The sequence below is a fragment of the Petromyzon marinus genome, chromosome 51 (genome assembly GCF_048934315.1).
Source record: "Petromyzon marinus isolate PM22_M1 ecotype Great Lakes invasive population chromosome 51, UKy_Petmar_22M1.pri1.0, whole genome shotgun sequence".
NCBI classification, from domain to species: domain Eukaryota; kingdom Metazoa; phylum Chordata; class Hyperoartia; order Petromyzontiformes; family Petromyzontidae; genus Petromyzon; species Petromyzon marinus.
In genome coordinates, this window is record NC_133717.1 from 14656463 (window position 1) to 14672593 (window position 16131).

The following is a 16131-nucleotide window of genomic DNA, read 5'->3' on the forward strand; positions in this document are numbered from 1 at the left end:
TTCTCTATACACACAGACACTCTCTATACACACACTCTCTACACACACAGACACTCTCTATACACACAGACACTCTCTATACACACATACACTCTCTACACACAGACACTCTCTACATACACAGACACTCTCTACACACATATACTCTCTATACACACAGACACTCTCTACACACACACTCTGTATACACACGGACACTCTCTACACACACAGACACTCTCTACATACACAGACATTCTCTACACACAGACACTCTCTATACACACACAGACACTCTCTACACACAGAGATTCTCTCTATACACACAGACACTCTCTATACACACAGACACTCTCTATACACACAGACATTCTCTACACACAGACATTCTCTATACACACAGACATTCTCTATACACACATACACTCTCTACACACACAGACATTCTCTACACACAGACACTCTCTATACACACAGACACTCTCTACACACAGACACTCTCTATACACACAGACACTCTCTATACACACAGACACTCTCTATACACACAGACACTCTGTATACACACAGACACTCTCTACACACACAGACATTCTCTATACACACAGACACTCTCTACACACACAAACACTCTCTACACACACAGACACTCTCTATACACACACAGACACTCTCTACACACACATACACTCTCTATACACACAGACACTCTCTATACACACAGACACTCTCTACACACACAGACACTCTCTATACACACAGACACTCTCTATACACACAGACACTCTCTATACACACACAGACACTCTCTACACACACAGACACTCTCTATACACACAGACACTCTCTACACGCACAGATACTCTCTACACACACAGACACTCTCTATACACACAGACACTCTCTACACACACAGACACTCTCTATACACACAGACACTCTCTATACACACAGACACTCTCTATACACACAGACACTCTCTATACATACAGATACTCTCTATACACACAGACACTCTCTATACACACAGACACTCTCTATACACACAGACACTCTCTATACACACAGACACTCTCTATACACACAGATACTCTCTATACACACAGACACTCTCTATACACAGACACTCTCTACACACACAAGACACTCTCTATACACACAGACACTCTCTATACACACAGACACTCTCTATACACAGACACTCTCTACACATACAGACACTCTCTATACACAGACACTCTCTACACACACAGACACTCTCTACACACACACAGCCACTCTCTACACACACAGACACTCTCTACACACACAGACATTCTCTATACACACAGACACTCTCTATACACACACAGACACTCTCTACACACACAGACACTCTCTATACACACAGACACTCTCTACATACACAGACACTCTCTACACACACAGACACTCTCTATACATAGACACTCTCTATACACACAGACACTCTCTATACACACAGACACTCTCTACACACACACTCTCTATACACACAGACACTCTCTATACACACAGACACTCTCTATACACACAGATACTCTCTACACACACAGACACTCTCTACACACAGACACTCTCTACACACAGATAATCTCTACATACACAGACATTCTCTACACACAGACATTCTCTACACACAGACATTCTCTACACACACAGACACTCTCTACACACACAGACATTCTCTATACACACAGACACTCTCTATACACACAGACACTCTCTACACACAGACACTCTCTATACACACAGACACTCTCTATACACACAGACACTCTCTACACACACAGACATTCTCTACACGCACAGACACTCTCTACACACAGACACTCTCTACACACACACACTCTCTATACACACAGACACTCTCTATACACACAGACACTCCTACACAGACACTCCTCTCAACACACAGATACAAACAATACAACACGTACCATTCGCCAAGGTGCCTGTGCCAGGCTAGGTGCGACGGTTCGCTGGCAGGAGGTCATAGGACAGACCCAGGAAGTGCCATGGGTTGACTGAGATGACTGACCAGCTGTGCCCCCTACTGTGCCAACTTGCTCCGTTCTAGCTGCACGGCGCTCTGCACGTTGTTGAGAGCGTCGCTCCTCTTCCCTCTGTTGTTTTCTGGAGGGTCACTGCCTCCAAAAGCCCAGTAGCAGCGTCCTTCACGAGCTTCCTCCACAGGATACAAACACTCCTCTCTACACACACACAGACACTCTCTACACATAGACAGACACTCATCTCTACACACACACACAGACACTCCTACACAGACACTTCTCTCTACACACGGAGTCGAGGATTATAGGATTCTCGGACATTGCAGTGCGGATTACAGGAGTCCTATTGCAACTCTTTTTAGACAAGCAAGCTTAATCTACAAACTTAATAATCTGCCCTTTGCTATAGAGAGATAACTGCATACAGTGAGGGCACTTGTCCACACAGCCAGAGTCTGCCATGCGCCCTGAATCGACTGCGACCAAGCTCCCTACCGCTGGTTCAGGCGGACAACTCGCTGAGAGCATGGAGTGGGATGGCCGAGGTATGGCGATTATTGCTGTGTACCTAGCCTGGCACAAGCATCGTGGTGACGTCACCGCCACTTAGTGTTGTTGTTGAATCGAGCCTCGTCCTTCAATCCCACCGAGGGGGGGGGGGGGGGCACGACGCCTGTGCCCCCCGCGGAAAGGCCCTGGCATCACCCATGCTCGTGTGGCGAGATGTTATCTCCTTCGCCTGGTGTACGTGAGGTCGTGGGGTCGATCCTGACACAGCGCTCACACAGCACACACACACAGCACGCTCTATACAGACACACAGTGCACACGTAAAACACTGCACACACACATAGCACGCGTTATAAACTCGGGACCAGGGCCCGATTCAGGCCTACGCAGCGGTGAGGAGATGTGAACTCCCTTGCCAGGTATACAGGAGGTCGTGGGTTCGATCCCGACCCTGACGGGATTTGGAGTTTGTGTGTTCTCCCCGTGGTCGAGTGGATTTTTCTCCGGGTCCTCCGGTTTTTCCCACCACGTTTAGAAATAGGCATTTGGAGTATTTGGCTGCTGTAAATTTCCACATGGTAAACCACTTCGTTGTGCTATCATTTGTTACCAGGTCGCTTCTGAAAAAGAGCTATATAGCTCAGTGGGCCTTACCTGGTAAAATAAAAAATATACTTTAAAGTTCCTGTTCACCATTGTGCATCTGTACACGTGTAGAGTTCGTAAGGGTACACGGTTAGCATTGAGTGATGTGGGGGGATCACCAAGGTTGGCAAGGGAACACGTCCATAGATATTATTAAAGAGGGTTGCTGGCAAGGAAGGCGAGAAATAGAGGGGGTAGGGGATTGGGGGAAAACCCCAGACAGAAACTACATTAATTCCCCGGGTTGCGTTTCAGATGCGCTTCTGCGGCCGTCTGGAATGCTCTTCCATCCGATATTAATAAACCACTGGGAGCTGTGCACTTTTAAATCATTCAGATTGTCTAGAACTGCTTTTTGTGTTTAGTTTGTTGTCCTTCCACTCCCCCCCACCCCCGCACCTCCGATTAGTACGGTTGGCTATGTACGTTGCGAAAAAAGTTCAACATACATACGAAAGGAGCGACGTAAATCAAAGCGATTTACGATGGGATAGGTGGAGGCGAATGGTGAGAGGCGACGGATAATGAGAAAAGACAGGCGATGCTGTCAGCGACGTAAGTGTGGGGTTGAGGCTGATGCAAGTCGGCTAGCAGCATGAAAAACGAAGCGACGACGTATAGCTGCGAAACGACGTAAACGAGGGATACGTAAATCGGGGTATTGTCGTAGGTGATAGAAGAGGAGAGGGTACATAAGGGGGTGGGATACAACGCGAAGCGGCTCCAGGGAAGACAAAGGTTAGTCGCTATCAACAGTATCCGTGCCCTACACAGTGCCCGTGTTGGTGTTATTTGGAACAATAACCTTGCCTTACCAGCTGGGTATAACGTAGTGCAGTGCAACGACTGATCAACTCTAAGAGATGGGTCGCATTGCAGGGAACGTGGGTTCTATCCCGACCTTGATGCCTGCTGTATATTTGTAGTTTGCATGCACAGTTACTCTCCGTTGTGGTCGCGTGGATTTTTGTCTGGGTCCTCCGGTTTCCCCCTCCACATAATAGAATTAACGCGCGTTTAGATTACTTGGCTGATATAACTTTTCACACGATAAACAAGCCACCTCTTTGAGCTATTGTGTGAGGTTTATCCGATTTGCGTTTGGGGCCGTCCATAAATGACATCTCGCGATTTTTGACCCCCCTCCCCCCTTCGTCACACGGCGTCACAAAAAGTCAGACCTCCCTCAAATATGACGTCACAAAGCCCTGCCCCCCCCCCAAAATCATATTTCCATTTTGAAAATAAAACATGCTTCAAATCACTTTAAACTATTGTCATTGTAGTGCGTATATAATGTGGCGTTGCACTCTGATGTAGGAGAAAACATTAAAAAGGAGGCGTTGGGAAGCTGAAATTTAGCATAAAATTCATACTCTTTGGTTCTTTCAGTAAAGTCATGTAGGTGTAAAATAAAATTAACTTGAAAATATTCAACGTCTGACTAAAACTGCAGATGTTCAGAATATTATATTGAAATTATCTTATAATTAGAAAATATTAAAATTATAACTATAAAAAATACATTAAACTTTGTACTAGAACGAAGCAAAATGGAGAGTACAATTATAACAATAACATATTCATTTCACAGAATGAAAAGCCCTGGTAGAATCATTAGAGTCAAAATGTTTAATAATAATCATTCAAAAAATGTACAAAATGTATGCTTCTACATTCTTCCATGGAGAAGCAAAATGCTCCTTCATGGAATAAATAAAAGGTGACCTTAGTACATTTAAATAATCAAATACAGTAGTTAATCATGAAAATTAATCAATTAGTATTGTTATAACAATTCTATTTAATTAAGATTTATTTAAAGTTGCGCATTTTTATGTGACGTCACATTTCTCAAACCTCCCCTCCCCCCCTTGTCACACATCGTCACAAATGTCTGACCCCCCTCGCCTAGGTGCGTGACGTCATTTATGGACGGCCCCTTATGAAAACACGTGCTAAGGGGGAACAGACTGTACGCGTACAACAATATAGTGTGAGTGTTGAGGTGCACACACTTGCAGCCCTTCGTCGAGCCATTGCCTTCCCAATACCGTGCAGCTCATGGGTGTTATTTGACCATACTTCGCCTCGCTGGCCATCACGTCATTGTTTATGTCTGTATAATACACTAGCGGGAAGTACCCGGCGTTGCCTGGGTCTTAAAAATATTTCAAAACTACTCTTAAAAATCTAATAGCAGTGCATACTGTGGTGGTATCTGCTATGTTTGCACATGCGAAAGTCAATGTAAGATGTTTTCTTGTTCATGTTTTTGTTTTTTTGTTTGTTGCGGTTGCACCCGATTCAAGAGCCGAATGGCTCACAGGGCTATACCAAATAAATGAAACTATGAATAACTATGATTACAGCAGTGCATACTGTGCCGAATGGCTCACAGGGCTATACCAAATAAATGAAACTATGAATAACTATGATTACAGCAGTGCATACTGTGGTGGTACCTGCTATGATTACAGCAGTGCATACCGACTGGTGGTACCTGCTATCACTACAGTAGTACATGCTGACTCTATATCAGTATTTATCGACTGTATAGCACAAAGTACTCACCTGACAGTGGCGTGGTGAGGCCTAGTCCCGTGCAGAGCCTCCGGCCTCGCCTAGATTGTCCAGCCGGCCGAGGTGGCACCTTGGCAGGCTGGGGCTGGGCTGCTATCCCTGACCCCCCCCCCCCCCCTAGCCACGATCTCCCCGGCTGCTGTGCAGTAATATCTACGGCCTATAGTGGTAAGATCTAGCGACTGTATAGTAGCAATAACTGCACGCATCGGGTGGGGGGGACATCACACAGTGAAGAATTAACGTCCGCGTTTAGTGTATTTTTATAGCATTTTTTACGCGAAAGAAAATGTCCCCCTCCCACCGAAGGCTTGCGACTTGGCATGGGCCATCCTCCCCACCAAAGGTGCGTGAGTTGGTATGGTCGTGCACGCGTCGTAAATAAATAAAAGGGAAGCGCACAAAATCGCACAAGATCGCTAATTAAACTAATTTAAAGTTGACGGATGTGAAAAAGGAATAGCGCTTGCTCATGGCGGGGCTTACGGCGTGGTACTTGGCTATTTTTATTTTACGTAAACCCCACCGTTGGAGAGCCAAGCGCACGACCACAGACAAACCCACACACAAACCCCGCCACAAACTCACACACAAATTTTGACATATATATAGATAGCGTGCACCACTCCATGTGCGCTACAGAGTGTGTGACCATACATGTATATAGAGCAGTGGCTCTCAACCTGGGACCTTTTTGCCAGTATCAAAGTCTGGTCTGACACTGGTGAGACTAGGCCTTAAACCAGACTGTCTCTAGTGTAGGCCAATCAATTTCAAAGACAATGCATATGTAGTGCCATTGTTAGTCTGTATGTATATTCACCATTGACCCTTACCTACAGTAGCAGACATGTGTAAACAGGGGGTGGTAGACAGGCTAGGTGGGATGAGTCGGGCCCTTGGGCCACCAGGGACCCCAGACCCCAAGAGGGGGGCTGGGGGGATGCCGTCATGTTCCAGAGCCCCCTAGAGAGTTCCAGAAGGAAGGTGTGGCTAGGGGTGGCGATACTCTGGAGCGAGTATAAAAGCCGGACCCCTGAACGGGTCCGGCAGTCCTCGTCCACCTGAAGACCTGGAGACCCGGAGAGCCACCCTGAAGACCTGAAGAGAAGAGCCCAGTGGGCAGAACCCGAACCCCTGGCTAGGGTTGGGTTCAGAACATAACCAGTGTAGGGTTAGCGCTATAACCAGAGCAAGGGTACGTTAGTCCGGAGGGGCTACCTCCTTAGGGTATCGGGTGTAAAGGGCCCTTTGTGTTATGTACCTGTTGTTACAATAAATGTGTTGCCCCTAAAGAACCGTCTCTCCTCGTATTGGACCCACTACACATGTATTATTATCAGAACATATTTGTTTGCGTTTGGTTAATGCAGACATGATTCCTTGCAAAGTTTATATATTTTTGAACATTTTAACATCTGTTTTATTGCCTGAAAGTGTAAAACCTATTCTTATTTTATCATGGTTCTCAACCTGTTTTGGCTACTAATGTGTTACCCCTCTTGTTAAATTTTGTTTTAACCGAGTAACCACCATTGCCTGACCCAATGTGGTTCTGAGAAATAAATATATGAATAATGAATATGAATATTTTAACCAATTGTCCATTTTGTGAGGTATCCTAACTAGCTGCTAGTAATTGCAAGGTAATAAACAAAAATACACGCTTGCTGGTTACTTGAATAGAGGGTTTTTTTTGCTGGTTACTCTTAGAAACCGAATTGTTTCCGATCACTGAGTTCAGAGAGGTATTTTTTATCGTTCAAGGTTACCATGTAGTTATTTTATATCGGAAGGTTCGTACATGATTATTCACCAATGTCTCATGATATTAATTTCACGCATGTACAAATCACCTCACCTACCCCCTGGGACATTGCTACGTACCTCCAGGGGTCCGTGTTACCCCCGGTTGAAAACCACCATTATAGTGTGTATGACGAGTAAACTAAAGTCTCCATAGATGTACATTCCACTACATCGATAACAACCTCCTTGCTCTCTCCTAGGTCGACTCAGCCACAAACCCTCTCTTGTGGGTTTCAGATGCACGGGCGGGCGCCGCGCGTGACGTCACTCCCCGCGGGGGGCACAGCCCCCACCCTCGGGCCCGGCAGCTATGACATCACAAAGGGGTGCCCTTCACGTGGTGAGGATGTGTCAGGGGGGGTGGGTGGCGACGTTCGTCAAGTTGCTGTTCCTACGATCGACCGGCGATGTCTGCTTCGTGTTATCTTTTCAAGCCTGCGAAATTGCGGCTCTGAGTTGCCTTATAGCAGGCAGCTGTGTCCGTTGGTTGACGTCCAGACCTGACTATTTTGGCGGTTGGTGTGAAGTGTGTGTTGTAGAAGTGATTGCAATACACAACTTGAAACGTTAAGCTATAAATTAAATAAAAACATGTTTAATTGTAGGTTAATAGACTGTGTGGTGGCCGATCTAGTTGGCTGTTATAGTTGTTGATTTGTCCTCGAATCAAGAGTCCCAGTTCCGTAGTTGTCAGTGATTGGAGTGATTGTTGTTTTGTCTGTGGGGCAATGTGGTTGTGCCCACGTTTCTCGTTTCCTGTCTCACAGGGGAAGAGAGAGAGGAAAATTGGGGCAATTCAGATAATGGCTGAACCTCGCTAAGGCTCCTATCTATAGAAATGGATTCTGAGCGCAGCCACGGTTAACGAGGTGACCTAACACTAACGCATCATTTAAATTGGACCCAAGGTGAAAAGCAGAGTTTATTTTACAGCGACTGTGCTACGAACCTGGCAACCCGAGTTCGATTCCCGCCCGCGGCCACCAATGCCTGTGATTATTATCTGAACCGGTCCTGGGCCTCTCCTAGGTTTAATCAGCCACAAATGAGTATCCGGTGCAGTGTGCAAACATCACCGCTAGGGAGACAAAGGTGGCCGGGCGTGGTGCTGGCCGCCCAGCCCCTCGTATGCCTTTCCGGCCTTAATAGGTGCTCGCTAACAGTACTTGCCCCAACAGTTTGTGAAGGCTATACGGGGGATCTTTGTATTTGGTTGTTGTAGAGGGTGCATTTGTTGTTGTAAAGGTGTGGTTATTGTTGAAGAAGGTGTGGTCGTTTTTTGTCGTTTTTTTATCAGATCCGGGATTTGCTCCATTCCTGTCTCTGACATCACGTGACCCCGTGACCCCACGTGATTTGCTCTCCCGACCTGGGCCTGGACACTACAACCTCCATTGCGCTCAGGTCGTGCGGTTAAGGTTTAAAGGTTTAATCCAACAATTAATGGGTAGAGACGAATGTTATACTGTACTTGGAATTAAACTGCCAAGTATGATATGTTGCGGTATGATTTGTTTGATGCATAGAGCCAGTACCGTTTGTGTTGGGTAGTACAATGCCACATTGGTAGTTTTTAAGTTATTTCCGACATTGACTACCTATGTGTTTGTCATCACGCAGTAATTAAGTAAAAGTTAAGCAGAGTTCCAGACTGTTGACACATGACAATGGGTTCTTTTTCAGATTAAATAAAGTTTCGAATTAATGACTTGCACGGGACTCAGGTCACAAACTTGCTTGCGAGGACATAAGTGTTTGTGGAAATGCAGCACCATAGAGGATGCATGGACTGCCATAGTACCAATGTACCTACCCAGGTACCATAGACTCAATAATTGAGGTCACTATCATTAGTCACTAATAAGGCTGTTTCAAAAATGTCAGCGTGATATCATTGTCATGGTGTCTTTAGTTTACAATTACATTGCCACACATTGTCTGGACAGGGCAGGTCATGAATCCGCAGATGGTAAATGTTAATAGGTGAATCGATCAGGGCATTCATGAGTTCAATGGATCGTGTGTGTGTGTGCAGAAGTGGCAGGGTCGGGGGGACGGAGCCTTCGGGAGCCATTCACAGCGCTTTATTCATCAAGTCAGCGATGGACCTGGGCCAGGACAATATGAGGTCACGACCCAAGAGCCTGATCACGTGACCAAGCCGGTGAGGAGGAGGGGGACATGGGGAGGAGGAGGAGGAAAACACACGGGGGAGAAAGATGGAGACATAAGCAGGACAGAAACATTGGGTGGAGGGAAACAAAGAGGACGACGGAAATGCAGGGATAAGGGAGACATGGAGTGGAGGACATGACACAGGAGGAAGAGGAGGAGTGGGAGAAGGGATATAAGCACAGACATGGTGCGGTGGAGGGGGGTGACGGGGAAGGAGGCACAGGGAAGAGGCACGAAGACATGGGGGACTGGAAGGGGAGGGAGGCATTGCTCATGTTGTGTGATCGGTGATGTACGTATGTGTTGAACTTCTTTCACACAGTACGTAGCCAACCATGCTAATTGGAAGCGATGTCGTTATGTTTGTAGGTGGTGGGGGCAGCCCCCCACCCCCCCCGCCCCCATGCCCCTCCCTCCATTCCCTGCCCCTTTCAGAGTCACGGCTACCGGGAGTCAAACACTGCCAGGGGACTCGAAGCGATTGCGGCACCAGAGACCGATAGCAGTCTGGGACCGGCCTTCTACTGCCCTCAAGTAAACAGCAACAACAAAAACAATGACAAGTATCCCTCAAAAGCCAAACGACACATCACGTCCAGCTATACTGATATTACTTTGGTCCCTTTCTTCTTATCCACTCATCATTGCTAATTATGTTATTAGTTTCTGTATTTGCCTTTTTCTGTTTCTTCCGAAAAATGTAATAAAATATAAAATAAAATAACTTTATCAAATCCCTTGGTCCCACAAGGCCATGCGGAAGGGCACAATTTTGTGCCAGCTATACTCGAGTGCGGTCGTGTCACTACAGTTCTATTCCACGAGTACAATGTCTTTAAAAACAACGGCACTATGCCTCTCTAAATTATATTAATGCTGAGCCGCTTGCCCGTTCCGAGATTCAGCGGAGAAGGGAACACCCACCCGGCAACTTGCAGACGTCTCGGATGGAAAAAATTTAAGAATCCATTGAATCTCCTCTTCTTGATTTTCCAATCACTGCTCCATTCATTGTTTCATCACCCACCCCTTTGGTGACAAAAATGTAAGAATCCATTGAATGTCCTCTTCTCGATTCTCCAATCACTGCTCCATTCATTGTTTCATCACCCATCCCTTTGGTGACAGACAATATCCAATTAATAACTCTCAACACCATTTTACCTGCCACTTTTAGCACCCATCATCTCGCATGATTTCGTTTCTCCCTACCAACCCAACTCCTTCCAGGTCCCCACACCTCCTTCGTATGTATGGATGTTAAACGTCTTTTTCACCGTATGTAGCCAACCGTGCTAATTGGAGGTGTGGGGGGAGGACAACAAACTAAACACAAAAAGCAGTTCTAAAGAAATTAGTTTTAAATCAAGATTTAAAAGTGCATAGCTCCAGTGGCTTCATAATATCAGAAGGAAGAGCATTCCAGACGGCCGCAGAAGCACATCTGAAAGCGCCGTGATGCAGTGATCGTCTTTGTTCGATGGCTTCTGCCTCACCAGGTGGATATCTCCTTCAAGTTTAAGTTCCCACATCCATTTGACTCTTGTTTTAAGATCATTGACTGATAGACTTCAGTGACTGATGTTGCTCTAATGAAGGCGTGTACTACTTCGAGAACTTATTTTCCCTCCTGGTTCTGTACAGCTTTCCATGAACAAAATGATTGGCCACAGACAACGAGAGAATGAAAAATAAATTGGCCCTAGAGAATCACTATGAGATCTCGAAATCTCACATATTACTTGACAGGTTTGCTCTTCCGAGGTCCATGTTGTATTCTACTCGACTGATTTATAATGTTTCTACATGGACTCGCTCCTACCTACAGATCCCCTCTGATCTTGCTCTACTACCCTCCATATATGCTTCACTCTGGTGTGCTATGGTGGCGAGATGTTGAATATCTTACCTGGTATGCATGAGGTCGTGGGTTTGGTTGCCACCCAGGCGCCTGTATATTTAATGTTTGCATGTTTGGAATGCTCTTAAGTTCCGATGTTAGGAACCCACCGGAGCTATGCAATTTGAAATCTAGATTTAAAATTAATTTATTTAGAAATTATTTAGGTGTTTAGTTTGTTGCCCTTCCCCTGAACCTCCAATTATAATGGTTTGGCTACGTATAGTGTGAAAGAAGTTCAACATACGTACATATATATACATATTTTCCCCGTGGTCGGGTTTATTTTTTTCTGGGTCCCCTATTTTTTTCTGTCCGCAATTAAAATGAACATGTACAGTAAGCAACTTCGTTGAGCTAGCATTTGTCGCCAGGTTGCTTCTGATAAAGAGCTACGTAGCTCAGTGGGCCTTACCTCGTGAAAAAATATATAGTTTTACAGTTTCTGGCAAATTTCTCAACCAACTTACTGTCAATGGGAGTACATTCCTTCTGCTGCCTTTGTGCTCTGGAATTCCTTCTTCCCACGAATGTTGAACTGTTGTTGTTGCTGCTGCTCCATAATAGAGGTTTTTGGGTTAGAGTATGTAGCTGTCTGCCTGATGATGCTGGTTGTAATTACTGCTGAAACGTCGTACTTGAATTGTAAATGTTGTGGGGTTACTCTCCAACACACCGGTGTGGTGAATTAGTAACGAACTGGCATGTTACTTTAAGTAGCAAAAAAATACGAATTGGCTGTCGGGTGCTGGTGGGCTTAACGACACATTTATATTTACACGATCTCACCCAAAAACCTCTATTATGTATATTATTGGTCGCGAAAGCCTACGTGTTGCCGCTGATGCTGTTTTTGTTATTGCAGGTAGTGGAGGTCATTCGTGGTTGTGCCCCATTTGCCCGGTCTTGTTCGGCACGATTCTCTTTCAAGGCAAGAGAAGGGCCTGGACCTGGACAATATGAGCCCCACAGGTGCCACCAAACTTACAGCCATTCAGAACGAACCGGTCAAACCAGCAATCACAATGGCAAAAAAACAGACCATAAAAACCACAAAAAATATACGCATTCGACTTATAAACTCGAACATTCGACTTACAAACTTTCAGAGATACAAACAAACCTGTCCGTATGTCCAGTTGCCTATAATGACGAATACACTTCTTATGAGGCACACTCTGTTTATTGTAATACTGCTCTTACACAGTCCTTAACACACAGAGGGGTATACGGTCCCCTCACCCGATACCCTAAGAAGGTACAGCCTCCGGACTTAGCGTGACCTACACACAGGTCTCTTCCTAACCTAAGGAGGTACAGCCTCCTGTCTTGGCGGGGCTTACTCACACGTCTACCACTATCCTAGAGTCCTCCGGCTGGGACCTAGGGGAGGCTATCTGACCCACCGCTGGCCCGGCGGGTCTTGACCACTGGATACACCGAGCCTTAGCCCTCAGAAGGGCTGGAAGGCTGGGTCCAGGGTCCTGGCTATCTTCAGCCCGGGCTTCGGTCTTCGTGTAGGGAGAGAACTCCCCGCGCTCTGCGCGGTCACCCTTCTTATACCCGTTTGTGGCCAGGTGTAACCAATCCCACATTCCCACATGGAACTGTCTGATTGGTTCTTACCAAACTGTGGCTATGATCCACTTCACCTCGTCTGACCCCAACCGTTATGTACATAGAGGTAACGCTGCACTGCCCCTTTGATACCTAGTGGCAATGCAGGTACCGAACAGTGAGTAGTTAACACCTCTACACCTGTTCGGACTGAGAGTCGTAAGTTGAACCACCGTGCAATAGATGGCGGTGGTGGAATCTACATCTGCAGAACGCACATAACCAGTGGCATCTACATCTACAGGAGATTATACAACTTTTAAACCAATTCCCCGTGTTTAGTATACATGCTGTACAACATGTTTGGAATCAACAAGAGTAAAGTTGAACTTACGAACATATTGACTTACGACCAGACCTCTGGAACCGAACTCGTTTGTAAGTAGAGGAGTCCTATATTCACAACTTACAAAAACAATTACAACAACGAAACAACCACAACAATTAACACCACAGCTAAATAATGTAAACATAAATGTACGTTGAACTTTATACACACCGTACATAGCCAACCGTGATAATCGGATGTGCAGAAAATAAATATGACTTTATGACTCGCAATAGGTATCTATTTGGTGTTTGAACATCTTTGCACCTCCTGTTTTATTTACGGAAAGGGTAAAGCCTATTTATTTTTTTCAGCATTTTGGTACTAGTAAAAAGGGTACCATATATCGTATAAATTAGAAATGCACGTAAAGTAAAACCCCAGCTAGCTGGACGTGGCATACCAGAAATCTGCATTGAGCTGCACTGGGATTGGTTAATCAAAAATATTCACTGCTGAATTTCAGAACTCGAACACGGTTAGGGTTAATTTTATTTAGAGAGGCATAACGCCGTAGTTTTAAAAGACGTAGTCACCGCAGAGAACCGTAGTGACACGACCGCCACACTCTATGATAGCTGGCACCAAACTGTGCTACACACCCTCCTGCATGGCCTTGTGGGAGCCTGGGTACCGATAAAGTTATTTCATTTCAGTGTACGTACACGTACGTACACGTACGTCATCTGAATTGGAAAGGGTTAAGCTGCCTGATGTGATTCTGGCTGCCGCCTGATGATGCTGGTTGTACTTACTGGCAAAACGTCATATTCGTATAGTAAATATTGTGGGTTTACTCTCCAACACACCGGTGTGCTGAACTAGTAACGAACTGGAATGTCTTTTTTAAGTGACAAATCTTACTAATTGGTTGTGTCGGGTGCTGGCAGGTTTAACGACACATTTATATCTACGCGATCTAACCCCAAAAGACACCTCTTATGCCTTATGTGACTCCGCTGGTCGCAGGGTGCAGGTGCCAAGGCCTCTGAACGTGAATGTCGTGAATCAGGTGGGCGAAGGGAGACGAGTTCTCTTTGTGAATCAGCAGCAGAGTCTGCACCAAGTCATGCCGGTAAGCAACTCTATTTGGGTTCATGTTGGCCAGGTGGCGCTTTCCTCTGTACTGTTTGTGTCTCTTTTTTGTCTCACTTATATTGTTTTCTAATGTGTTTTGTCTCAATGTTTCTGTCTCAGTTTTACTTTTTTTGTATGTTTTTAGATCTTGTGTGTAATATCATGAGTTATGTCCCTTGCTGTACTGTCTTTATTGTTCTCTTTTGTTTGTGTTTCTAGGTCTTAATGGTTTTATTACCTTGTTTCTCACTGATTCTGTATCATATGTACCATCTCATGCTTACACTATGAATCATATTGGTTGTAAAAACCTACGTGTTAAGTGTTCACAACGAATGTGAGTTTGTCTTTATTTGCACCCCACACCTCCGATTAGCACGGTTGGCTACGTATTGTGCGAAAGAAGTTCAACATACATATATTTGTACTATATGACTGATTAATAATGTTCGACTCTTTGTTTACTTAATGTGCATGGGCCTGAGTACAGGAAAAGTACATTAAACCTATGTAGCGGGCTGCCTGCTCAGCTGCCGGACCCTAATAACCAAGCATTTATTTTTTGGTTTGGGCGTGGAGTTCTAACCCGAACAAATCAAATTTTTTCTTGAGAACTGCTTTTTGTGTTTAGTTTGTTGTCCTTCTCCCGCACCTCCGATTATTGCGGATGGCTACGTATGGTGCGAAAGAACTTCGACATACGTACACAGAAACCTCGCACATGCAGAAACTCGTTTTAAAACGTTATTTTAAATTAAAAAGTTAACAAAAATGTAACCTCACCCATAATATAACCTAACACTGTGCTATTACTGCATGTGCTCGCCAGAGGACATGACGTTACCATACATCAGTGGTTCTTCACAAATGTTCAGAGGGGGGCCACTTTCGCCTATAAGACATCATCAGTGTGAGGGCCACCACACATTTTAAGCCATTGGGGGTTTGACAGCAGCACGATGATGGTGGGGGGTGTTCTCACCATTTGTGTATTGTTGGGGGTACGTACGTCAGGAGCCGCACTAAAGGCCACCAGGGGCCGCTAATGACCCGTGGGGTCTTGCAATAAAGAACGCCGATTTGGTGAGGGGAAGGTGATCTCGTGTGGGAGAGAGGTAGATATTTCTTGAGCGAGTTTTGCACAGGTAGCTGGCTACCAGCTTTGAGTTAGTCGTTCAGTACACGGGCCCCAAGGTTGTGTGTATGATGGCCAGGCCATATTCGTGATAGCTGCGCTTCGGTTAATCGTGGATGTTGTTTTGTGCGCTTACGCAGCGGCATTCTCCAGGACCCGGGAGCTATGACATATGCGAAAATTTATATCGGAGCAGATCTAGTGGTGGGACGGCATCTTTCCTCTCTCACACCAAGGTAAGGACAGAAAAGAAAACAAATATTCGTGACCAAACAAAGACTTTGTAAAAACACCTGCAATGGGTAACACTTGTGCAGTTAAAACTACAACCACATCGGGT

General features: G+C 45.4%; 1 protein-coding gene across 1 annotated transcript in view; it reads left to right on the forward strand.

The window, feature by feature from the left end:
* Nucleotides 1-6012: 6012 nt before the first annotated feature.
* Nucleotides 6013-16131, forward strand: part of LOC116953308 (sperm-tail PG-rich repeat-containing protein 2-like) — a 29894-nt gene continuing 19775 nt past the window's right edge. Inside the window, exons 1-7 of the mRNA XM_032973404.2 lie at nucleotides 6013-7899; nucleotides 8857-8963; nucleotides 9595-9723; nucleotides 10104-10268; nucleotides 12500-12606; nucleotides 14549-14654; nucleotides 15932-16027. Coding sequence (XP_032829295.2) covers nucleotides 7797-7899; nucleotides 8857-8963; nucleotides 9595-9723; nucleotides 10104-10268; nucleotides 12500-12606; nucleotides 14549-14654; nucleotides 15932-16027 — 813 coding nt within the window. The 5' untranslated portion in view covers nucleotides 6013-7796. The remainder of the gene's footprint in view (nucleotides 7900-8856; nucleotides 8964-9594; nucleotides 9724-10103; nucleotides 10269-12499; nucleotides 12607-14548; nucleotides 14655-15931; nucleotides 16028-16131) is intronic.